This window comes from Nyctereutes procyonoides, unplaced genomic scaffold, assembly GCF_905146905.1.
Source record: "Nyctereutes procyonoides isolate TBG_1078 unplaced genomic scaffold, NYPRO_anot_genome, whole genome shotgun sequence".
Lineage (NCBI taxonomy): Eukaryota > Metazoa > Chordata > Mammalia > Carnivora > Canidae > Nyctereutes > Nyctereutes procyonoides.
In genome coordinates this window covers 18,480,407-18,507,807 of record NW_026575047.1, presented here as the reverse complement: position 1 = coordinate 18,507,807, position 27,401 = coordinate 18,480,407, and the positions used below count along the sequence as shown (strand labels likewise).

General features: G+C 39.5%; 1 protein-coding gene across 2 annotated transcripts in view; it reads left to right on the top strand.

The window, feature by feature from the left end:
- Positions 1–22,445, top strand: part of TMEM156 (transmembrane protein 156) — a 47,598-nt gene extending 25,153 nt beyond the window's left edge. For both annotated transcript variants that reach the window (XM_055326893.1, XM_055326892.1), the window contains exons 3-7: positions 80–340; positions 3,406–3,525; positions 4,892–4,975; positions 19,467–19,569; positions 21,922–22,445. In XM_055326893.1, the coding sequence (XP_055182868.1) occupies positions 80–340; positions 3,406–3,525; positions 4,892–4,975; positions 19,467–19,569; positions 21,922–21,934 (581 nt within the window). In that variant the 3' untranslated portion in view covers positions 21,935–22,445. The remainder of the gene's footprint in view (positions 1–79; positions 341–3,405; positions 3,526–4,891; positions 4,976–19,466; positions 19,570–21,921) is intronic.
- The last annotated feature ends 4,956 nt before the right edge of the window (positions 22,446–27,401 follow it).

The window sequence follows — 27,401 nt, the reverse complement described above, 5'->3', positions numbered from 1 at the left end:
GTGTTTAGTTTTGAGTGGTGTGTGTCTTCTTAATATGTATTACTAGTTTGCAAATAATATTTTCTTAATCTCTTTCTAGTTCTTACCATGAAAGGATCAACAGAAGTGAAGGCAAATGATTTTCATTCACCCTGTCGACATTTTAACTTCACTGCAGCTCCTACATTTGATCCCTTGGAAGAATATAACATTACTTGTAATCTAAAAACCCACACGAGAAGGTTAGCAATCATGGAGGAAGATCCACCCAAGGAAAAGTCTAGGAACTATACTTGTAGGACTATGGAAATCCTGAACAATTGTACATACATTTCTTTGTACCTAGAAATGGATGTCAAAAGTAAGTACTTAAGGAAGTTAGAGGGAAAAGAGAATTGGATACAAAATCAAATAAAGGTTTACTAAACCATTAACTTCATTAAAAGTTAAATAGTTGAAGACTTTGTTGATGAATATGACTAGAAAGAAGCTAGTCCTTTTACCTGTTTATATTTTTTCTTTCAAAATTTGCTTTTCCTGAGTACAGCTAGACCTGTACTGAGAAACAGAGAAGGCATCTGTGGGTTGTGATTTGAGGGGCACTAGCAAGACCTCAGAGTAAACTTTGGACATGCCTTTTAGCTGTGCTTGAAGTAACACTATGACACCTTCATAGTGTCACAGAGTATTAAAGGGTGAAATTTATTTATTTATTTTTGGTGAAATTTATTTTTAAATGTAAATATCCATGTACCTTGGGATGAGCTATTAAAATCTTACTTTGGATAGACTTATGTCTTCTAGAGTTGAGAACCAGGACTAAATAAAGATTTTTGATGAAAAGCCATAGAGATAGGCAGTGTGCAGATGAGGCATTTTGGGTCACTGGATAGCTCTGAGGGAAAGGGAGTAGCCCAAAAGATAAACATCACACATATCTTACTTCTAAAGCTTATTAGCTTCCTAGGCACCCTATTGGGAATTACCACAATTGATCCTTTCCACTAAGCAGTATGCCCCACTTTACCTATAAAATCTATTTTTGAAGAGTATTTTATGATATAACCATTTAATAAGTGCCTACTGTATGGCAAGCAATGTGCTAGCATTAGGGACACAAAAGTAGATGAATGTCAAACAATTCAGGAAGTGTGTCCAGCGTAACAGAAGCTATGGTAGAGTAAGTTGCTGAGCTTTTTGATACTCCAGACATATGGAAGCCTTTCGTATTGCCTTAGAGTGCTTTTTTAAAAGCTTTAATTTTTTAGAAGTAATTCTTTTATTTTTATTTTTAAAAATATTTTATTTAAATTCAATTTGCCAACATATAGTATAACACCCAGTACTCATCCCATCAAGTGCCCTCCTATAGAGGTAATTATTTAAAAAATATTATATATATTTCCAAGCAAATAAACTATGTAATATGTATGCATTTTTAAAGTAAAATATAAGGCTTCAAAGGAATTTCTTTTGTGAGTTAGTCTGCAGGGCCGTACAGCATCTGCAATTAGGGGTTATTTCAAGGTGTGTGTATGTGTGTAAGATACGGGGAGGATCTGAGATGATCTGAACAGAGGTCAATTCTCTTGGGTTTAGGAGTGAGGTTAGAAGGTAGGGTTTGGAAGGATTGCATAGAGATGGTGACAATGATGAAATGTGAAAGATAAAGAGGTTTAGATTACAAATATTAAAAATCATATTTATTTCCATGTATCCATCGAATTGCTTTTTTATGTTTTCTAAAACATGAAGTAAAAATAAGCATTTCTATAATTATGATTTCAAGACAATTTCTTTGTTAATGAAAAAAAATCCATAAATGCTAGTCAAAGTGAAATAGTAGTTAACATAATTCAGAAAGATAACAGTCTAAACAAACATATAGTCTTGTATTCTGGAAAAAGTATATCTATTTGCCACATGTAGAAGATATAACATTTATGTGTATTTTACTCTGCTGTGCAGAGACTAATTTGATCTCCCTTAAAAGCCCTATCCCCCAGCAGGTGAAAGTAAATTTAGTCCAATTTGGTAAATTTACTCTGAAACAATAATTTAAATTCTCTCTTCAGATTTTTTTTTCAGATTCCTGTCTGTTCCCCCTTGCTTCTCTCCAAGATGACTGCTGGGATGGGGGATAGGTAGGCAGCATGGGATGTGGGAGAGAAACTCTTCTGTATTTGCATCTGTGCTTTGGTGGCTGTACAGGCTGGCCTGGCCCCAGTTGCACACATTCTGCTATTGCTAGATAAAGTTGGTGAATGTGTCATTCTTTTTTCATAGATTGATCAGTGCCCAACAACACTTTGAGCATTGGCCCACCATGGCTCTTGCTGGCACTGTAAGGCTTCTATTCCAATTAACTGCAGGCTTTTAATTTGCTGAGCAAGGAATGCAAGTTTGTAGCTGAATAGCATGGGATGATTTGGGGGACACTGAGAGATGCCATTCCAGTCAACGTTTACCTTTTTAGCATTTAGCCTCTTTTCTAAATAAATGTTGGATGGCTATATGATGTACATCTGCTCATGGGGGTAGGTCCTGTGAAAGGGGTACCCAAATAGTGAACCCCACAAGGACAATCATCCAAGGGAATAAACAAGTTATATATCCTGCTAACTTTGAGCAAGTGTTGTGTTTTGTGTTCAAGAAAGAGGGTACATAGGATGGCTTGGGAAGACAGTAGACAGTTATATCTTGGACATGGCGAGGTCACCTTTCATTATGTCACTGATTCCTAGGTCCACTGGCCAGTGTATCTTTATGAGACCAAAGGAGATGGTGCTAATGTTGGATGGGGACTATCCTTCCCGTGTGCCTCACTGTCATTTGAATGAACAAGTTTTTACTTAGGGTAACGGCATGTTTAATTGATGTGTGCACCTGCTCTGATCATTGCAGAGAGTCCATGCAGAAGGGGGGTTCTGATTATTCATCTGCCTTGGCTTCTCATATGCTCAGTTCAACCTTTTCTCTGCATTTTTCTTTCCTCTACATCTTTCTTACACTCACTATATCTTTGTTGATTTGAGGGCCATAATTACAAATGGCCTTGACTCTGGAACTCAGCTTGTTGTAGTCTTAGCTTTGTGATAACAACCCCAAGGAAACTATCACCAACATAAATAATCTGTAACTGAAATTAATCCTACAATTTCAGAATTAGAGGGATCCCTGGAAGCTCTCTGGTCAAATTTCTTCACTTAATACAATCATTTGACATATCAGAGAAGAAATAAAGATAGCAAATGACCCTATAACAGAGATGATCATATATTCAGTGTTTCAGTTAGGGCCAGAATATGTAGTAGAACACAACTACTCCACCATAAGGCCTCTCTCTGTTGCATCATTTTATTGTATTTTTTTTGTGTGTATGCATGTGTTTTTATTGTATTTTAATAGTACTTTTTTTCTTTGTAGATTTCACTTGTTCCATGAAGATGACTTGGTATGTTTTAGTTCTAGTCGTTATTATATTTTTTCTCATCCTCACTATCCATAAAATACTTGAAAGCCACAGAAGAATGTGGAAATGGCAGAGTAAGTATTGAGGGATAAATCCATTGTTTGGGACAATCCATTTAGGGTCTTATTTATAGATTTACATTCTTTTTAAGGTTCAATTTATCACTTATTGAGCACCTACTATAAGTGGCAGTTCTAGGTAACCCAAGGAATATAAGCATAAGTAAGACACAGTATTGGCACTCAAGGAGCTTTGTGCGTCTTTCTCTACTTAGACAAGCAAATAGGGGGGAAGGCTGAGCAGACGCTTAATGAACGTGAAGACAGAAGACAGAAGAATAAGGAGTGGTGATAAAGAATTTCAGAGTTGGAGATCTTAAACAGAGTGGCTCTAGGTGATGAGGGTGAATGGGAATGAATCTTTAATAAGTATAAGGGTGTCAGTAGAGTTTTGGCTGGGCAGAGGTATAATGTGTCATTGGAATCAGGCAATAGGGATGATACTAAAATTTTTAACTAGCATGACACAGGCATCCACCTATCAGGATGGACACTGACTGGAAACTACTCAGGTCACCCTAGTGGTGTGTACCTGCACACATATACCAAACCTTCTCGTGTGTACCTATGCATATACTGACACTACTAGTAAGTACCCATACATATACTGCCTGAATATCAGGCCTGAGGGATGGGGGAGAGGGAGAGAAAGAGGGAGAATCCTAAGCAGGCTCCACACCCAGCACAGAGCCCCACATGGGGCTCGATCTCACGACCCCGAAATCATGACCTGAGCCCAAATCAGAGTCAGATGTGTAATTAACTGAGCCACCTAGGTGCCCCTGTTGCAGATATTTCTGAGAGCAGTTTCAAATCATTGTCCTTGATACCTTAGTGCATAGTTTTGAGTTTCTTGATCTATTTTGCCATATAACTGCATATCAGGAAAGAGAGATAGAAGCCAGATAGAGAAAATGTCTAGAAAGGAACCAATAGTGAGGAGTGAACATCCCTATAAACATTCACCCAAATGACGGGCTTAGCGGCCTCACAAATCCAAGCGTATGAAGTAATGAAACATGTCTCGCCATTTAGGGCATTAAAATAATTAAATATTAAATATGCATTAAATATTCTGTAAATATCTATGTATATATAATAATGTAAATAATATAATATTCTGTACATAAGACCTGGTGGTTTTCATTAGAGGCGATGGCATGATGGCTCTGGCGGTCGTGGAGAAACCACTTGTTTTAGAAAGAACCTGTGTTTGCTCATGGAAAACCACTTAATGAGGAAAGCCCTTAATGTCTTGTTACTCCTGGCTCTATTGTAAATGGCCCATTTTCCTCAGTAAACTTTTGAATCAACATGGGGAATGTATATTAAGAATGTGCTTGTTTTTCATTTAAATATTTAATTTCTTTTCTTGGACTAGGTCATAAATACAAACCTACATCTGCTCTCTTAGGAGGACAGGATTCTGAGAAACTGCAAACACTGCACGTGCAGGTTATTTCAGGTGAGTTTTGTGGCCTGCCAGCAGAGCATGGCTTTGAAAATCCCAGTGCTTCACCATTTTACTATAGACCCACGATCGAATGATCTGAGCTCCTTTAAATTAGCCTTGTATCTGGAAGAAAGGAGCTGCGGGCAAATGAAATCTAGTTTAATATGTCTCATTATCAGGGGGCAGTTATGATCAAAACTAGCTCCTTAAATAATGGAAAGTTTGCCTAATTGGCAAGAAGAAATTCATGTGAGTGGGCAGAGGAGAGAAAGCAATAAGGAAGAAGCCTCAGATTTATTTTTAAATGAGACAAGATACCATTATTCCTCAGAATTGCAAGAGGTAATTGCAGAGTGGGCATGGCTTTTGCTGGAGCTTTCACTTAGCAAAGGGTGTCATTGTGTAAAGAGAACTTCTAATAGCCCCAATTAAAAAGTCCCCTGTCCTCTCCCGAGAAAGAGGAATGGAAGGGGGAACCCTAATTAAGGCAGCGACGGGAGCTGTTAGCACAGACGCTGTGGTTCGATCTCCTAATTGCGAAGCCTCCTTCGGAATTCAAGCTGTCACATCCCATTAAAAAGGGAGAGAGGGAGAATGTGACGCGAGCAAAGTCCTCTTCTTCATCAGGGAGACATCATATCCTCAGCTCTTTGAAAAACCGCAGCATGATGAGTGATAATTTCTCCAGCTCCTTGTGTACAGCCAGTGAGCAGTCGTCTTCACACTTTGAGAAGTCACATAAGGAGGCTTCAGGTCGGGTGTATGATCGGTTTCCAAAAATGAAAGGAAAGTGAACAAAGCCCAGTCCCCCACCCCCCACGCCCCACAGCTGCATCTGCAGCCACATGCACATCTGCGCATTTCACTGGAAACTCTGCTCCCGAGGCTTTTCTCACCTATTTAAATTAGCAGCGACTCAGCAACCCTGAGCTGGAGGAAAAATCAGATGGAATGTACCTAGAGAACTCAATTTAAAAAAAAAAAAATCAGACTTTCTGTTCTCAGCATTAGCAGTAAGTATTCGCCTGTGGCTGACAATAGGCAGTAGCTCAGTAGTCATTTGATACCAGCTAAATGTGGGGACCATTGATGGAAGTGTTGTGTGCTCAGTGACAGTTCTGTTTGATTAATGAAATGAAAATCAGCAGGTTGTTTCAAATGCCCAAATTCACCTTTATAGGGGAAAAAAAAATGCCATTCCTCTTGTTCTCCCCTCTGTGGCTGGACCCAGGCCTTGACATTCACGCACCGTTATAACCTTGTTCTGTTGAGCTTTTTCCGTGGCCTCAGGAATCCTGGTCCTGCCTCTCTTTTGAATCATAATTATGAGCACTGCAGCTTCGTCTGAGAAAAAGGCAATAGTCCCCCTGTCAATTCACTTCATCAGGGGGATCACAAATTTAAAGTACTAGCTAACCACAAGGCTAACCTCACAAGTTGTTTTTATGAGCCTTTGATTTTAATTCAGCAGAGGAAACGGTCTTGGCCATCCGCTCCCTTTAACAGCTCTCACTAAAAATCCTCAAGCTTTATCACCAGATATATAATATTAATGTTTCGAGCAAGCCAAGAGGGGAAAGACTTTAAAAAAAAAAATCAAGAGTCCTTTTGAGGCTTAGCATCTTAAGGGGGGGTGGGGCAGGAAGAAGCAGATTCTTTCTTGTTATTTATAATCCTTTAACCTGAATGCCATTTCCCCCTCCTATTATAAGTTGCTCTTTCTGAGAGAGAAATGGGAAGGAAATAATGTCTCCCTCGAGTGCCGTTTTTAAGGCCTCTCTTTGTAATGATGGATTACAGGCAGCAGTGAGAATGGAAGGAAAAAACGTGCCAGCCTGGTTTTCTGGCGAAGCAGTAACGCAAGTGCAAAAAAACCAGTTCAAAGGGGGTTGACTACTGTCACATTCAGTGGAGCAGCTTGCTGCTGTCTCAGGCTGTATGTTCCAGAATGTCTCTCCAGTTGTTCATGTATTACAAAGGAAGTGTTGTCACTCAGAGATAGATGGGCTTACATCCTCGAAAGATGGGAGAGAAATAAAGGGAGATGACCTTGACCTTGGCGCTGCGTGGTACCTGGCACGGCCCGGAGCCTAGTGACCACTGGCAGAAGACGTGCGTCTCCTGGCTGCAGAAAGCCATGTCCCAAAGAATCAAATCCCAAGCTTTTATATGCCTCTGATGTTTCCTTCCTTGTTCTGAGAAGCGTGATGGCTTCTGTTGCCTGCCTTGGCATTTATCTACATTTTATTCAGCCGAGTGTTACCTTCACAAAGGTGCTGACTCTCTTTTTTCAGCTTTGGATCCTTGTCTCCAGCATAATATCTGGCACTGTAGTTAGTGTGTGCACCAGAAAAGCTTATTAAGTCACATAAAGCCTAACAGGAAAGGAGTATAGAGTGAAAAAGAGCAGATGAGCAAGGAATGAATCTTAGGGTTTGAGAAAGGTGAAAAGAGAGAGTGATCAGAAGAGACATAATTCAACTTCATCAAAGAATATGTAACTTGGGGCATCTGTGTGGCTCAGTGGTTGAGCATCTGCTTTCGGCTCAGGTCGTGATTCTGGGGTCCTGGGATCGAATCCCGCATGGGGTTCCCCGTGAGGAGCCTGCTTCTCCCTCTGCCTATGTCTCTGCCTCTCTCTGTGTCTCTCATGAATAAATAAAATCTTAAAAAAGAAAAGACTATGTAACCCTATAGAATTGCCAAGGATATTAAAGAATCATAGAATATATCAACTGTCTAGAAGAAGAGATTTTGAGAACTATGCAAAAGTAAATTTGAAATATATCCCTAGAAACAGTGTTTAAAGGTTGATCACATTGGGAGACCAGAGTCAAGAGCAGGAGCAGGGGACTAGGACCCCAATAATCGGATACAAACAATAGCAATCAACGTGGCTGGCTTGGCAGAAAGGAAATGTGTTGGAATACCAGCAGGTAACCCATAGAAACAACGGGAATGTTAGGCATTCAGAGATTGAAGATGAACAGGAGCTAAGGGAGGCCAGGCAGCCAAAAGTACAATGAAAGTCATGATGGGAATGGTCCGGTGAGAATGCCTCTCTGCTGGTATCACCACCACTAGACATTCCCTCGGAGCTTCCAGACCTATCCTTTGATCATTCAGCTTTGCATCACTGTCCAGGATTGCAAGCCCTGACTGAGTGCAGGCCACGGATTGGTACTCTGGGTGCCAGGAAGCAGGGAGAAGGACTATCTGCCCCTCTGGCTTCCTGCATCTTTGAGAGCACCCCAGAGATGTCCCCATTGTTGGATTGCCAATAACTAAGTTTCTATGACACCAGGTTTCTAGGATTAGAGCCTCCACAGACTCTTGCTGCATGGGTTGGTGAAGGGGCTTACTTCATCTCTCCACTCTATGTCCACTGAAAATGGTGAAATCTTTAAAACTTGAAATTCTTCACCTTCAACTATTCAACCAAAATCTGTTGGACACTGACTAAGGGCTGACGCTAAGCACTGATGATACCGTGGCACAGCCCAGCACGGTCTCCGCTTTCACAGAGCTGATGTCAAGGTTAAGGAGATTCTATACGCCCCCCCACCCCCCACCCCTCCACCTACCCTGTGGCCTTAGGAGAAGGGAAATCTGGTTAAACTATAAACATTCACTAAGCAACTTTCATAGACCACATTTTATTTCACAAGAATCTTACTTTTTTCCTGATGAGAAAAACTGGAACTAAGAGTTTCAGTAACTGACCCACAGCCAGTTCCTGGCACAGTCAGGGTTCAAACTCAGTTTTGTCCAGCGGGCTTTCCGGCACGGCACTTACCGGCTTTGGTGCACTGGGGAGTTTACCCCTGCTGGTTCGAGTCACAGATCAAAACTCACCTTGTTCTTTTACATTTAACATTGGAAACTGAGATGAAACATTTTTTCCCTATGCTGTATAAGGTTGTAGGAGCTTGTGTGTGACAGTGTGAGTCACCCTCAAAGTAACACTTCAGCTTTAGTGAAATGTTTTTTGCAGTTAATGTGGGTGGGTTCTTAGGGACCATGAAGCAAACAAAATGGGATTTTACTGTGAAAGAGAATTACTAAATGCCAAAAGTAAGTGGATGACCCTATAATTTGTATTACCCCAAAATACAACTAATGGCAACGTAAAATTATAATTTGCAACATGTTTACGGCCAGCATAATAAAGACTAAATCCGTTTCGATTTCCAGCAGAGAAGATAAATTACCCATGCCAGATGTCCAACAACCAAGCAAAATAACATGGAAATTTAATTTTTACTTGCTTAACTATAATATTTATGACTCTTAGAGTACAGATTTGGGTTCATAAAACAGTAAAGGTTGAAGCCATCTGCTTGATAACAGAGCAGACTGTGGAGAGTGACTCTGTATGCTGAAAGAATTTCTTAAGTGTGGAGAATCTACAGGCCAAATAGAATGATTTATTCTGTTCATTCATTGGATGCCTTTATGTGATGGCCTTTTGTGCAAGGTCTGGAAGACCTGATGATAAAACATATACAGACCAACCTCTTCTCCATCTTTGCACAGATTCTCCTCACCAGGACCATCCTGCCTCCCTTGCCCCTCCTTGCAGATCTCCCCTCCTCTTACCCTGCTTTTGTCTAGCTCATGCCAGCCCTCACTTCTGATCTCAGCTCCACAAACACTTCCTCAGAGAAATTATACTGGGCCTCCGAGTCTAGGTCAGTTCCCCTTCTTACCCTCATAACACCACACATCTCTCCCTGTGCCGGCTGTCACTACTGTTATTTTATTTGTGTTATTTTAAAAGGGATTTTTATTTATTCATTCATGAGAGATACAGAGAGAGAGAGAGGCAGAGACATAGGCAAAGGGAGGCAGGCCCCTGTAGGAAGCCTGATGTGGGACTCGATCCCAGGACCCTGGGACCCAGGACCCTGGGGTTCACACCTTGAGCCAAAGGCAGATGCTCAACCACTGAGCCACCCAGGCATCCATATATTTGTGTTATTTGATTGATATGGTTCCCATGAGCCACCTAGCTCCTTGAGATCAGGAACTCTACCTAGTAATATTCATCACTGCATCCCCAGCTCGTAGCATAGTGCATATGGGGGCACAGAGTAGGTACCAATAAATATTTGTGAGATAAATACAGTTCTACATTGACTATGTGGAAAGTACAGCTGCTGTGGTGTCTTACGAAGACCCTTCAAAAACTCTTCCCCCCCTAAATTATAACTGAGATCAGAAGTGAGGGCTGGCATGAGCTAGACAAAGGCACTTCATCAGCTTCATTCCTTGAAGTGCCAAGGATATCCACAGTGTGAATGAACTAGGAGTTGAGACAATGGCTCAGAATATTGGCAGCTGTCTGTTCTCTTTAGTCGTTAATTCTAGGTAATTTTGCAATCATGTACTTTCCCATCCTCATTTGATTTTCACACTGGCCAGATTTGGAACAGCTGAGTGGTTTTAGGATCACTGTTAACAGATGGAGCTTTGAATGTAGTAGAAAGTTGGCTCCTTGAATAATGGAAGTCTATTTCAAGCTGCCATAATTGGTTCTATTAGCCCTAAAAAGCAAGTAGCTATCTTGGGCTTGCACAAAAGTGCCCAGGTTTTTATGTGCTAAAAAGGTCAGAATGATGCATAGCAACGCTGAAGTTTTGGGTTCCTGGGGCAGTAAGAAGAAATAAGACTGGAAGGTTTTTTGGAGCCAGATTAGAGAACTGATTAAGAATCACCAAACCATCTGAAAATGTCCACATCCACCTTGACTACGGTCATCTGGGAGGGTTAATGTGAATTCCTTCTTTTCTGGGGAAGCTCTTATAAGGAAAGCCGGTACTTTGTGGGTACCAGGGTAGACATTATTGCCATTGGCACCACAGAGTCATAGCTGAATCTTCCAAAGTACGGGGAGAGGAAGGAAGCGCTAAGGTCCCCATTTCCAAGGTCAGCCATCCTGCTGAGCACCTATGTGGTCCCACCCAATTCCAAAAAGACCCCTCGAGTGGGCTTAAAAGGATGCTTGAAAAAATACTCTGTTTTACAGTTGGTAGTGCTTTCTATTTTTCAAAGTACATCAAAATACACCTTAATTACCTCAATTACCCTTACCTTTAGTTTCTTCCATGTAGCTTCAAGGCAGCCACACTAGCTTTGCTGATGTCACAAGGAAGTTCAGGTGTTGTACCCACTGCTGAACCTTTAAAGAGAACCTGTGGGGAGAGGCCAGCGGGGGCTGCCTCACTGCTCCACCCACCAGGCAACACGAGTGCCTCATGTAGGTGACTCTACTTGGTCCAGGGCCTTCCTTCAGGCTTGTAGGCTCAGCCTTCTGCAATAGCGGCCTACCAAAAAAGATCCATTGTGTGATCCAGCCCACAAAACAGGTTAATAAGAGCAGAAGGCCAATGCATTAATTCACAATGAGCAACACAATCGAGAGAAAATATGGACCAAAACACTTCAGACAGCTAACACGTGTGTCTTCTCTCCATAGACAAAACCGTGTGGGAAGTCAAACCACGGCTAAGGCTTGTTTGGTAGGTCTTAAAAGTAGATTCCTTTGCCAACACAGCTTGACAGTCCTTCTCCCCAACTTTAGGGGTAGCCTGACTGGCTCACTTAACAAAGCACTTTTAACACATAATAGGCTTTAACTTTGTTTGGAGTGATTTCTGAAGACGACTTTGCATGTTTCCGTGTAATCATGAGTTGATTTTACAGGCCAGCTCTCAGAGGACAATCTTATTTTCTTATCCCCAAATTCCTAGGTGGCACCTCAGAGTTGACTTCTTGTACTGCTTGCACCCCCACACTCTTATTAAGAAAAATGAAACTCAAAGAAGTTAGGTGTCATTCTTTCAGTCATTTAACACATTTTTTTTTTTTTTTTTTACCTGTTATGGGTCATGCCCCAAGGTTGGTTTTGGGGAAAATGGGTTGCATAAAATACAGTCTTTGTACACAAGGAGGCAGGAAAATAAGCAGTTGCAACAAAATCGGATAAATTCACTATCGGGAAATAGAAGTCACAAGATTATAGTCTGGATCCCTAGCTCTGCCTACTACTCCTTGTTTTGTTGGTTGTTATTTTATTTCAGCTTTCCAATTTCATACCCAAGTAGAGCTGAACAAGTAGTTTTGTAAATACAAATATAAAAAATTGATGGATCGATGGGGCAAAACTCTCTAAGCAGCCAAGAGATTCCCAGCTAGGACGAGGAGGTTTTAGATGTACCATCACCATGGGGGATGCGCCTTGTCTTTGACATGAAAATCATCAGGAAGCAAAGTGAAGAAAAGACCTTGCAAGTTTCCATTACTCAGTGGGAATCAAAAATTACTTTGGAAGGGTGAATTAAGGTTAAATACCAGATGTTATAGACATAAAGCACTTTTGAAAAGTGATAGAGATCTAAAAAAAAAAAAAAAGAAGAAGAAGAAGAAGAAAGGAAATATCAGAGGGCCATCTGGACATTGTCATGGCCAATGTGACAGGGGCTTATTCAAGAATATAAGGCATGGAATTTTAATTCAAGTTTCTACTGATGGAAATTCATTTTGTGTACTAGATTCAGGCAGGTCAAAACTTTTTTTTTTTTTTTTTTTTTTTTATTTTTTTATTTTTTTTTTAACAATTCTTTTTTTTTTTTTAATTTTTATTTATTTATGATAGTCACAGAGAGAGAGAGAGGCAGAGACACAGGCAGAGGGAGAAGCAGGCTCCATGCACCGGGAGCCCGACGTGGGATTCGATCCGGGGTCTCCAGAATCGCGCCCTGGGCCAAAGGCAGGCGCCAAACCGCTGCGCCACCCAGGGATCCCCAGGTCAAAACTTATACTAAGGTTCTTTTTAATTTTTAAGGCTCTTCCAAGGTTCCTGAAAAAAAAAAAAAAGTCAAATAAGTATTTGGTTCAGACCTTTGACAAATTCATGAATAGACTTCTGTGAAGATTTAAAATATTCCTGACAGCTTCTGCTGCCTTAACTAGTCCTGGTGAATTAATATTATTTGAAAAAAATTCTATTTCCCAGTGTAGAACCAGAATAATATCCCACTCACCTTAGCTATTCTGAAGAAGGCCTACCTTTTTGCCTTTTTATCAATTTTTCAGAAATTTCCCTATTAGCATATAAGTTACATTTCCTTGGATATGAGGAGAAACAGAATATAATGCACTACTAGAAAATTATTTTGGACTAGCCATCATTTTGACAGATAATAGCTTTATATAGTAAATTATGGTTACACCATATTATCCAACATCAGCAAACCAAATAACTCACAAATGATGAACAGTTTGGCTTTCCAACCAAAAGAGCTCTGCTAATTTTCTTTGATAATTATTTAATATCATGAATAGGTTCTTTTGATATTTTATCCATAGAAAGAACTGCCTCCAAATCTCAAATTCTGTACATAAGATACTTTGTCAAAGATTACCTAAGCAATTATCTGCATTCTGAAGCCTTAATGTGTATCAGAATCAACTTGGATGTCTGTAAAATTTCAGGCCCTTGGACCATTTTGAAGAGAGATTATAATTCAGTAGATTTGGGACAGGGTTCTAGAACCTGCATTCTAAACTCAACTTCTTGTGGTTTGCACGCCAAGGGTCCGTTGATCACTTTATTCGTTTTCTATTGTTGTGTGACAAATTACCACAAATTTGAAGCCTTCAAATAATACTCTTTTGTTATTTCAGTTTCTGTGGGTCAGAAATCTGGCCATAGTTTTGCTGGATCTTGGGGTCTGACAAGGCTAAATCAAGATGAGAGCTGGCCTCTATTCTCATCTGGAGGCTCTACTATTTTATTTTATTTTATTTTATTTTATTTTATTTTATTTTATTTTATTTATTTATTTATTCATGAGAGAGGCAGATACATAGGCAGAGGGAGAAGCAGGATCCCCATGGGGAGCCAGATGTGGGATTTGATCCCAGGACCCCAGGATCATGACCTGAGCTGAAGACAGATGCTCAGCCGCTGAGCCACTCAGGGGTCCCCTGGAGGCTCTACTTCTAAGCTCATTTAGATTGTTGGCAGGATGCATTTCTTTGAGGTTCTATACTAAGGGCCCTGGCTTCTTACCACCTGTCTGCCTGAAGTACCTCAGCATCCAGAGGCCACCTGCAGACTCCCACTAACTGACCTTTCCATAGACAGTTCACAGCATGGCAGTTTGCTTCCTGGAGCCCTACAAGAGATCCTCTCCAATTTCAGGTGGGCCCAGTCTCTTTTGTAAGGGCTTTTACCCCATGAGGTCAGGCACACCCAGAATAATCTAATAATCTCCCTTTTCAGTAACTCAACATCAACTGATTTGGAATGTTAAATACACCTGCAAAAATCTCATCTTTGCCATATAATGTAACCAAACCACAAGAGGGAAATCCCATTCATGGTCCTGCACACACACTCAAGGGAAAGGAATTAGAAGAGGCATTGTGCCAGGGGGTGGGAATCTCAGGAGCTGTCTTAGAGTTCTGCCTACAACACTCACTCACCCGTGGAGAAGGTGAGATTTAGAAAGACAAAAATCACAGATTCCTAGGAACTTTCAGTGTGAGACAAATAGAGCTTATAGAATTATCCCCATATATGTGGTTGTCCTTATAGATAATAAGGTAAAAATAAAGGATGCTAAGGTAATCAAATGCAATGGGTCTGTGAGGAAGAGAGCAAGGAGATGAGAGTTTGGTGTCCACGTAAAAACTGGTCTCATTTTCTCACCTTTGTCCCAGCCAGTCAGGAAAGCTTTGTCAATCACTTTTTAGAAGGCTAAATATTGTGTAAGAAGAAATTCTGGCTTTGGTGGTTATTTTAGCATTTTCATAGGAATGGAAGGGTCCTCAATGTCTGTTGAAATGGCCCCTAAAAGGCATCATTCCTGCCCCTTAAAGAGTAGTTGCTACTTTTTAACATCTCTAATTAACATTGATAATTTTCTGGAAAAATTTACAAAACCTGATACCAGAGGAAATAGAAAATCTAGACAAAACCATTATCATAGAAGAAATAGAAAATTTGTCAGTTATCCCTCAGAAAGTAACAGAGCAGTTCATGGGGGAATTTTTACCAATCACCAAAGAATAGATTTTCTTTTTTTTTTAAGATTTTATTTATTTATTTATTCATGATAGACACACAGAGAGAGAGAGAGAGAGGCAGAGACACAGGCAGAGGGAGAAGCAGGCTCCATGCCAGGAGGCGGACGCAGGACTCGATCCCGGGACTTGAGGATGGTGTCCTGGGCTAAAGGCAGGCGCCGAACCGCTGGGCCACCCAGGGATCCCCGAGAATAGATATTTTCAATGTATTTATTATTGACCATAGAAAAGAAGGCTGCTTCCAAATTCTATTGTAAACATTAATAATATTTTAAACTAAGATTGTGCCTAAAATGAAATCATTGAGCAATATTGCTTATGTATATAGATGCAAAAACCCTAAACAAATATTATCAAAAGAACCCAGTAGTAGCACAGTTTAAAAAATATATGTATCTGGGCAGCCCGGGTGGCTCAGTAGTTTAGCGCCACCTTCAGCCCAGGGCCTGATTCTGGAGACCTGGGATCGAGTCCCACGTCAGGCTCCCTGCATGGAGCCTGCTTCTCCCTCTGCCTGTGTCTCTGCCTCTCTCTCTCTCTCTCTCTCTCTCTCTCTCTCATAAATAAGTAAATAAAATCTTTAAATATATATATATATATATATATATATATGTATCTATACATACATATATACACTCCTACTTATTCCAAGACTATAGGAACAGCTTGCCATTAGGAGATATCTACTAACATCACTCATTAATAGATCTAAGGGAAAATTTGTTTGGTTATCTTTCTACATCCTAAAAATGCATTTGACAAACTCTAACGTCCATCCTTCATAAAACTCCCAACCAATAAAAATAAGATAAACAGGTACTTCCTTAACATGATAAAATATATCTATCTCAAACAAAAACCCAGAATTATATTTACTAGGGAAACACTAAAAGCATGTCTATAAAGCCAGCAATTTTCAAGACTGTCCACTGTTGCCACTTTACCTACCATCATCACAGAAGTACTGGTCAACATAATTAGGTAAGAGACAGAAATCGGAAAGGTAAAATGATCACTTTATGTACAGGAAAATTTAAGAGAATTCTCTAGAAAAATTTAAAAGTAAAATTCAATAAGGGGCAAGGTATGAAATTAATACAAAAAATCAATACCATTCATATATTTAAACAACTAGTTAGAAGATATGCTGCATTTAAAACAACCATAAAAAGATAAAATAACTAGGAATAAAATTAATATAAAGAAATGTGTAAGAGCTTTCTGAAGAAACCCAGAAAAATGCTCCTGAGAGACATAAAAATGACTTGAACAACAACAAAATGGTATATCATGTTCTTGAATAAAAAGATGAATATATAAAGTTGCCAGTTCTTCCTAAATCATAAACAAGGTCATTTTAACATCCTGATGAAAAATAAGCTGTCAGTAATAGCCAGATAAAAATTGACAGAAAAGACTAAAGAAGAGAAGGATCTGTTCCATCATGGTACAGGCACATAAGTAGATAAATATATTTAATGAGGGGCCCCTGGGTAGCTCAGTCAGTTAACTGTCCAACACTTGGCTTTGGCTCAGGTTGTGATCTGAGGGTTGTGAGGCTGAGCCCTGCGTCCAGCTCCCCTGCTCAGCATGGAGTCTGCTTAAGATTCTCTCTCCCTCTTCCCTTCCTGCTTCTGCTCTCTCAAATAAATAAATAAATCTTTAAAAAATATATATCTAATGAAATATTAGAAAGTTTAAGACTTGAGTAAATGATGAGAGTCGCATATTTAATTGGTAGGAAAGAGAAGGATTACTGAATGAATGGTATTGGGACAATTGAATAACCACCTAGGAAAAAAAATTTCCTTTTTTTTTTAAGATTTTATTTATTTATTCATGAGAGACACAGAGAGGGAGAGAGAGAGGCAGAGACACAGGCAGAGGGAGAAGCAGGCTCCATGCAGGGAGCCTGATGTGGGACTCGATCCTGGGACTCTGGGACCATGCTCTGGGCCAAAGGCAGGCACTAAACCGCTGAGCCACCCAGGGTTCCCCGGAAAAAAATTTTCTTACTCCAGAGTTCACACTAGTATGAGGGTAAATTTCAAATGGATCAATAATTTTAATGTTAACATGAAACCATAAAAGTAATAGAAACAATGGTAGAATTAATTTATAATCACAAAGTAGGGCTTTCAATCCATGACACAAAATTCAGTTAAAAGACTGATAAATATGACTATGTGAAAAAGAATGTACATAGCAAAACCCACTAGGAAAAAATTATTTGCAGTTCGTCACATATGATAAGCAAACTTTCCTGGTAAAAAAGGAAGTTCTAATAATTGATAGAGAGAAGATCATTACCCAATAGACAAATGGATAAGGATATAAATGGACTGTTTACAGAAAAGAAACTACAAATGGCTCTTAAATATATGAAAGGTTGTTCAGTCTCATTAACAATAAATTCTTTCAAAAGAAACTTTTATTTTGATGTCTACTATGTGCCAAATAATATTGGCCTTCTGGGTGTAGGAGACACAGCAATGAGCCAAACAAAGATCTCTGTTTTGTTGAGCTTACATTCAGGTGGCAATGAAAATTAAAGTTACATGGAAATGCCATTTTCATCTACCAGACTGGTAAAAATCCAGAAGTTAGATATATTCTGTAGCAAGGGGCAATAGGCATTCTGCATTCTCATACTTGGCTAAGGCTAAAATGAGTAACAACTTCTATGATATGTAATTTCAAAGTTACAAATATACAAGCCCTTTGAGCCAGCAATTCTATTTCTAGGAATTTTTCCCATGGATTGCTTACATATGACAGAAATGACAAAAGTACAATGTTTATTGCTAGTGTGTTTGCAGTATGAGACTGGACACAATCTAATAGGATGTGTTTGAAGACAGGATGATACATCCTTACTATGGAGTACCAGGAAATTGTAAAAAAGAATGAGGAAGCATTTATGGAAAGATCTTAGCCATACCATTAAATATACATATATATGTATAGTATGCTACCAGCTGTGTAAATAAAGACAAAAATAACATATATGTACATATGAAAGTGTAAATCTATCTACCTATTATCTATATAACTATCCCCCCATATCTAAAAGCCTTGGTTGCCTGTGGCAAAGAAAGGAAAGAAGGAAGAGAATTATCTGGTGTGGTAGAAAGTGGTTGTCTATAGCAAATGGAGTAAGAGGGAGACATTTTGCTGAATATTCCTTTATAGTTTGTAAAATTTTAATCATTCAGAAAATTAAATCCCCAAAATAAGTCTTTCTTATTAAATGTTTTTCTAGGGATCCCTGGGTGGCACAGCGGTTTGGCGCCCGCCTTTGGCCCAGGGCGCGATCCTGGAGACCCAGGATCGAGTCCCACGTCGGGCTCCCGGTGCATGGAGCCTGCTTCTCCCTCTGCCTGTGTCTCTGCCTCTCTCTCTCTCATTCTGTGTGACTATCATAAAAAAAAAAAAATTAAATGTTTTTCTAATTAAAAGTAAATAATTCCAAAAAAAAATGTTTCTTAAAGTATATAATTCCAAGAGATGGTTTGACAGTATTTCTATTTTGGTAACCTATTCCAGTGTTTAATCATCTTCATGAATAAGAAGCATGATATTCTTTTTTTTATGCATATGGAAATTTCTTTAAAATTTAAAAGCGTTTTTGCTAAGCATCATATTCTTGATTACACTTAAGTCTTTTTGATTTGTCTTCTTCAGAAGCAGCTACTCAAACTCTTTAAATTATAGGTCACCTCATTTCCATTCATGTCCATGGCTTTGTATAAAAAGTAGAGACATCTGTGAAGCAAAAACCACATGTATTATGTAAAACTCTAGTTTCAGTATAAAAACTAGAAAAGCAAGGCCCCAGATCCCAGTGGAATGAAAGAGATACCATATGCCATGGGCCTGAAATTTCATCTTCTACCTTGAAGTCAGCTGCAGATAATATTAGAAGGATTTGATGCCTCGTAGTCTTTGAAAAGGAGGACAGACTAGAATTCATCTGATTTGTAACTTGGTTTCTTGGTAAAATTGTCCCTGAAATCAAAGATGTTGTTAATAAAAATTCTTAGGGACCTATTTTAACAAAATGCAGAGATGGAAATGTTTGCAGTCAATTTCCATACTAAAGTTCTATTCTTTCTACTTGGCATTGTATGGAAAAAATGGTTTTCTCTGCTTTGCTCCTCCTTTAACAGTGCTTCGGGGCTTGTACTCAGGAAGTGGGGAGAGAGGAGAAATGAAAAAAACAGAGTTAAGAGAAATGGGTAAAAGGTATCACAGTTGTAGGCAGGAAATTCAGTGAGTGATGGAAACTGCCAGTATCCTTGCCAGATGGAGGGCATGATTCTCTTAGTACGTTGGAAAATGTTGCATCTGTTTTTGCATTGCTATTAACTAAACACAGACTGGAACAGCTCTCTTTCTTAAAAACTAGAGACCAAGCAAAGGCTGCCCTTGAATCAGGTCAAGAAAGTGCTTCCTCCAATACCAGAACTAGAAGTTACTTCCACGGTGCATCCGCAAGATCAATATACACGGTGAGTGATGATTTGGCCTTCTTAATGATTTGCCTTTATCCAATTAAAAACATGAAAAAACATGAAAAGACCTGAGGAGGTACAGTTTACCCCAACCTCCCAACCTTCTTTTCTATCTGCGTGTAGGATACAAAAAGTGATGAACTTGCAAAAGCAGTTTATATGAATTAGATGACATGAAATAAAATCACTATTTCTTCCAAGGTCTAGGAAGTACGAATAAACTAATCTCTGTCTGTTAAACAGCATCTGCCCCTGAAATGTCAGCTCATCCCTTGGCTGTTTCCGGGGTTGAGTCGTAGATGATTCTAGCAGGCCAATCGTTGTTTCAGTCAGAACATGAGAGAAGAGAGAATGCAAATTTATAAGCCGAACTACCCACTGACCCTCAATTACTGAAATTAAAAAAACTTTCCTCGACATAACATCTGATGACCTAATTAACATGCACCGATTTTCAGGTGGGGGACTCCAGACTGTGGTCAGAAGTGTCTTAGAAATTGTTTTTCATTCATTCAACAAATATTTATTAAGTAGCTATTATGTTAATACACTATTAATAGCTATTGTAGAGGGTATAAAAATTATAAGGAAGAGGGGAGACACTAGCATTTACTAGTATCCTTCTTTTGTGCTTGGTGGCGATAGGCTACATCGTTTACTCTTTTTTATTTTTTTCAGTTTCAGGCATAGAATTTAGTGATTCAAAACTTACGCACAACACCTGGTGCTCATCACAACTGCCCTCCTTAATCCCCATCACCTATTTCAACCATCCACCCCCACCCCTCCACCAACCTCCCCTCTGGCAACCATGTTTGTTCTCTATACTTAAGAGTCTGTTTCTTGGTTCTCCCTTTTCTTTCCCCCCTATATTTGTTTGTTCTGTTTCTTAAATTCCACATGAGTAAAATCATATGGTATTTGTCTTTCTCTGACTTATTTCACTTAGCATAATACTCTCTAATTCCATCCACATCATTGCAAATGGCACGATTTCATTCTTTTTTATGAAAGTGGTATATCTATATCTCCCTATTTACTCTTCATGATACTTGGGTAGTTACCAGTCAAGATTCTAGCAGGAAACTAATCGTATACTCAAATTGGATCATTTGAGGTGAATTTAATAAAGGGTCTATTAACTCAGGATGTGGGAAAATCCAAAAGGAGAGCACAGCACTGAAAACTAGTAGTAGTAGGGCACTGCCACTGTCCCTAAGACTAAAGTGGCAAGGAACCCAGAGAGACAGAGGCACACACACTCTCTCTCTCTCTCTCTCTCTCTCTCTCTCTCTCTCTGATGGACTACGTGGGGAGGGCTACTGATAGGAACTGTGATTTTTAGTCAAGTGACACAACAGCCTGTGATCACCCTGAAGAGAGAGAATACTTCAATTTGGCTGTCCTGTTCTCTTTCCCCCATGTGATAGTACTTCCCATTGGTCAAACCCAACCAGAGCCAGAAGACACTGGAGCTGGACTGAAGCAGTTCATATAGATTGGCCTCCCAGGGTACCAAACAGGATGGCAAAAAATGGAATGCAGATCTAGAGAAGCAACCAAAGGGATCGAGTGTAGGTGGCTCAATATGTCAAACTGGAAACTAAGGGCTAAGGGAGATAATTGTGTTCAGGATTAGAGAGAAGCAGTTCTTAGTGGAATCAGAGTCTGCTATGGGTTCAGAAATTGTTAGGTAGACTAATGTAATCATACAGTTGTTTTAATGAAATATGATGTTTGATACCTCTCATTCCAGTCCTTATTCTGGGATGCTTAGCCTTGCCTATGAGGAGATTCTCTTTGTTCATTCACCTAATGCTTTTTGACACCTACTGTATTTCCAGAGTTCTGCTATTCATTGGCAAAATAACATGCAATCAGTGGGGAAATCAGATTGATCAACTGGTTTCCTGGGTCCTAGGCTGAGGAGTTGTTACCACTAACCACACTGTCTTCCTAGGCTTATTATGGAGGTTCCATTGTGTAACACAGGATTGGAAAGAAATGTTAATTAGGGATATTGGGAGGGTTTTGGGTATTCTTATTAGACACAGTTTATTTTTATTTTTTTTTTTTAATTTTTATTTATTTATGATAGTCACACAGAGAGAGAGAGAAGCAGAGAGACAGGCAGAGGGAGAAGCAGGCTCCATGCACCGGGAGCCCGACGTGGGATTCGATCCCGGGTCTCCAGGATCGCGCCCTGGGCCAAAGGCAGGCGCCAAACCGCTGCGCCACCCAGGGGTCCCCTAGACACAGTTTTAATAAATGGTTTAAAAATTATTCTCCACTAATTCTTTTCATTTTTGTGTAAATAATATTTGTCTTTTTTTCCGTTTCAATCTTTAGAATATCCTTATGAATTCCTCTGGACCGTTTGGACTGAACCCTTTTGAAGAATACTCCTAATTTTACTTTGGGAATGAGTTAACTAGTAAATATATGGGTTCAGCTGAGAATTCACAATAGGAAACAGTAGGAATGCTGACTGGTTGATGAAAACTGGCTCAAGAGCATTCATTTGCCCCACGAGATCAAAGAAATGAGTTTTTTTTCCAGGAAGGCATCATGAGTCATGGAAAACAAGCTGATGAAACCCATGGAAACAACAAGGGAATGCTCACTGTCCTTGCATATCTGTCATCCTACAGCTTACAATGGACCCAAGATTTAGATTTTGAAAGGAACCAAAACCAGGATCAAGGAAGAAAATCTTTTCTCTCATTAGCCCACATTGCAGATTCTCATGTGATAGGTTTTCTTATATAGATGGATTCTATTTGGTAAATTACTTAACAGTGCCTGGGTTGTTTGTTTATACATTTGTTTGGATTTATAAATTCTGCCTCCTTTCAGCACTGAGGATGTTTTAAAAAAATCAAAGATATCAAAATAAAATGAATTTAAATGAAATACTAAGTGAAACTTGAATATTTAAATCTAATAGCAAAATGTTTCCTTGATTCTTTTTGGTGTCATATTTTTCATAGCTGTTACTGATGTCAAGAAAAATGATAGTTATTAATTACAATAAAAGCACATATAGACAAAAGGGCATCTCTTAACATTGAAAAATAGAAAAATATCTTTCCAGAGTTAGGGTAGAATTTAATCAGTTGGCATCGATATATGGTTACAATTGCTTCTCTGAGCAGATTTCTAGAGTTTAACTGCAGGGTCAGATTTAATATTAAGCGACCTAACAGGCATGGATGATTCAGCACACAGAGGTTTTCCCTTGTACTCTTTTCTTTCTTTCTTTTTGCTAGACCACAAACTGAGATTCTAATCATAACATTTAGGGGTTGAAGATTTGGCAAATGGAATTCTAGTAGCCTCACTTTTTATTGTCTCTGTAAACTCGATTAATAGGTGAGTCAGGCTCAGGTCTGGCATTATTCAGCAGGAGTTTAGGGGTATCACACTCCATGAAGGATGGATATTATACAATTTCTGAGAGGCCAAATTATTGTTTCCTCGCACACTGCCTATTATGTTCAGACAAATGACTTGAAAATCAATGGGAACTTGGCTTACAAAAGGCATAAATTAAGCTTCAAATTCTGTTAAATTGTGGCAGCTTTCTGGAAGCTAATTTTGCTTATTTATTGAAATAATAGACTCTAATAGATATTATGAAGCGTTCGAACATGTAGATGGCCTGCTGTCTGCCTACAAAGAGTCCAAAATCTGGTAGAGGAGACGGGGCATGCATACTACTAGTTACAATGCTAGACACAATAGGGTAAGATAAATGTCATTTATAGGCTCCACGCTTCCCGCTGAGAATTCACAGGCCAGTAGAATCATTTCCTGTTGGAGGTAAGCAGGGTAGGCTTTTCAAGAAAGTGGGTTTAGGCTGCACTGAAAATGGTTCCTCTTGGTCTTTTAGAAGAGGTCAAATTTCTCAAGGATACACTTTCTCAGCCCCCATAGCCCTTTTCATATCTGTTATTTACATTTGTTTTCATGGTTACTAATTTATTCTGTTGCCCTTTCTAGACTGATTCTGCTCACCATAATATCCCTGGCAGCTGGTATGATGCTTGGTTCACAGAAGGTTCTTAATACATATTTATTGGATAAGAGACTATTAACCCCCCTGTATATCAGGCACATGTCCTCTATAGTCTCACTTCTTCCCTCCAATGACTCCAGGAGACAGATGTCATCGTCCCTAAGGAACCTCAGCCTGAGAAGCTCACCAATTGGCCTATGGTCTCAGGATTAATATGTAGTTTCCGTCCTAGATTGAAGTATATAAAATACATACACTTTTGTATCTATATTTAATAAACCTAAATTTTACAAAAGACAAGTATCATATGAATTGCATTTTCCTTTCTCCCTCTGTCAGTAGATAGCTTCTGTCTGTCTACCTGTCTCTCTTTTGCTCTCCCAACTTATTTCTTTCTGTTCATGTAAAACATGATAGAATAAAGACTTGAACACAATTTTCTGACAATTTATTCTCATAATTTGATTTGATTGCTTCCTTCTCTGTTTCTTTTTTACTCTACTTCTCTCTTCTGTCTACATCTTTCATAACCATCTCTAACTATTGGTGCTATTCTGATGGATGGTGATCTTAGGACAATGAGGGGGAGGAAGTTCTTACATTTTTAAAATCTAAGTAGGATATGTTATCAATTAACCTAGAGGTATGACAACACAAGGTGCATTAAAAACCCCTCTGTGAACTGGAAATCGTGTACTTTAGTAGAAGCAAAAGAGTCTAGAAGTTTCTGTGATTTGAAGGACAAGGTGAAGTGTACATGCCTAGCTAGGAAGGGGGAAATCAGAACATCCTGGTAAAAATAGACTTCATAAAATCCTCCGGATAAGTCATTTTCCTTCCTGAGAGTTAAGGCTGTTCCAGAGGGAAATATGGATCTACCATGGCTATTTACTGGAAGAAAATCATTTTGTGGGCTATCAGTTGAGATATTTTCATTTGTAAATAATAACAGGCCCAAGTCAAAACGCCTTAAATGATAAAATGTATTGTCTTACCTAACAGGAATTCTGAAAGGAACACTTTCAGAATTGGTGAATTCAAGAACTCCCACTGAAATACAGCCAGGTTTCTCCCCACTTTCCTCTCTGCCCTCATCAACTTGCTCTCATTTGTCTTCAGGTGCTTTGTCTCACGGTTCCAAGAAGAGATGAGATGGTGGTACCACAGTGCCAGCAACCATCACATCCACAATGCCATTTTTAAGAGTAAAGAAACCTTTATAAGAAGCCCCCCCCCCAAAAAAAAGAAGCCTCCCCAGATTTCTCCTCATGTCAGAGCATCTAGAATTGGATTATGGATGTGCTCTTACACCAACCAATGGTGAGGGAATGGGGCCATTGTTATAAATTCGGGAGTATCAAGATTTGCCCAGTTCTTAAGGTGGGAAGGAATTGACAGAATCAAAACAGGACTCTGCAAATATGGAAGACAGAAGACTGGCAGGTGCCTCTGTGCACATGTCTCCTCAATTCCAGGGAGATGTGAGGAGAGAAACTGACTAAAAATAAAACCCAGGCTTGGTTTTCCCCAGAACAATTCCTTGAAGCATGTTAAGGCTACTCTTCAAGTATGTGCTGTTGCCCAAACTTTCATGATGGGTGTCCACAAAGTTGTCATGGCATCATAATCTCGCTCCAAAGTTCTGTTTATTTTCAGATGGGCTGTAAAAATAGCCCATCTGTTTGCACATAGAAGAGTGATATCAGTGTGCAATATTACAAAAGCAGGCACAACGTCCATAGTGAAGAGCCACATAGTAGGCATTATCTTTCTTTCATAGCCTTATGCCAGTTTCCTCTTAGGGAATTACCTCTCACCCATGGAATGATGTCTTGACAAGACAGTAAATCAAGGTTTCTTGTCAATCAGCCAAGGGGTGACATGTGGCCAGAGCTAGACCACTTTGATCCTCTATGTCAGGACTTGGATTTATGGGTGCAATGATGTATGTGTGGAAAAAAAAGACTTGGGTTTCTTCATTCCAGCAGCAGAGTTGAGTCATTTCTGCTTTTGGATGCCCCAGTACACCCCGAACTCCCACCCAACTGCTTTGGTTCCGAGCTTGCTTCTCCAGCCTTCCCTTTGATTCTGTGAGCTACCAATAATATCCTTGCAGAAAGATCCTTTTCCTGCTTAAGTTTCCAGACTTGGCTTCTGTTGCCTGCTGAATATAACATCTAACATCTATTTTATTTCATAAAGTCAGGATGTCTGAACTGTAGGAAATCTTAGAGATCATCCGGTTAACTCCCTCGTTTTACAGCTGAGGAAACTGAAGTCTCCCAGGTTGAGGCTTTCACCCAAGTTCACATCACAGACTTCATCTGTGACAGAATTGAGATGAAGGCAAGGTCTTCTTTGCCCAGGGTCCTAGAGTCTGCTTTTTATTTTAATTCCTTTTTAGTACAAATCACAGCCTCCTTCTCTGTCTCCTCTCTCTCTCTCTCCCTGCAATGCTTAATAGAAAATAGTGGCCTAAAAATCACCCCCCCCCCCAGCTGACAACTTGCTTTGTATAGTTTAAAAACTTGTTTCAGAGATAGTCCTTTCTGGGATTTGGCATCTGGTAAGGACAGGCATCAGTTTATATCCTTATATGGAGCCTTGATTCTTCCCAGCTATCTTTAAATGTTTATTTTCCCCTTACATGAAAATAATGTTGGGAAAGGAAGTGGTTTGCTCTAGGGAAATGTATGGGCTGAGGTTCTCAAAGTGATTACTTACCACTTCCAAGTCTGTCTGACTTTTAGCTATGTGTATTTGGAGAGAGCCTTTCTTCTTGCACACTAACAGATAATATATCTGCTGTATTTTTTTTTTAAGTTGTTTTAGGGCAGTCATAGCTCATGCAATCACGGCCAAAAAGGCCAAATGTTGGGGTAGGAGTTGGGTAGGGGATTAATAATGATAAGTAATCTTCCCTTATCTGTGGGGGATATGTTCCAAGATCCTCAGTGGATGCCTGAAACCATGGATAGTGCCAAGCCCTATGTATACAATGTTCTTTCCTACACATACATACCTCAAATTTAATTTATAAACTAGGCACAGTAGGAGATTAACAGCAATAACTAATCATAGAGAAAAATTATAACAATACACTATAATAAAAGTTATGAGAATGTGGTCTCTCTCTTGAAATATCTTACCGTACAGCACTCACCTTTCTTCTTGTAATGGCGTGAGATGAGAAAATGCCTCCTTGATAAGATGAAATGACAAGAACCACTTAGGCCTTACAGTGTACTGTTGGGCTACTTTTGACCTTCTGCTGATTCCTTGGGAGGATCACCTGCCTCCAGACCACCAGTAACTGATCCCAAGGAAAGTGAAACCCTGGATAAGGGGGCAGGACTGTAGCACTAATTATGTGCCAGCTACTACTATAAGCACCTAGCAGGGATTGGTTAATTGGTTTTGTCTTGTAACACTCACAGCTATACCTTCTATCCCCCTTTTGGAGAGTTAAAATGCACAGTAACGACCTAAAACGTTTGCCGTGTCCTTGTAGTTAAAAAAAAAAAAATTTTTTTTAAAGGTTTACTAGTGGTTATAGACAGTTCTCAGGAAAATCCTTTTCTTTTTCTTCCCAATTATCCCTAAATACCAGTACTGAAGCAGGAGGTAAGGACTATTATCAATTACCCCAATTTACAGGTGGAAAAATGAAGGCAAAGAGAGGTTATGTAACTTACTCAAGATCACACAGCTATTAAGTGGCAGAGTTGAGGGGAACCTGGGTGGTACATTCTGTTAAGCTTCTGACTCTGTTTTGGCTCAGTTTTTGAGGTCAGGGTCCTGGGATGGAGCA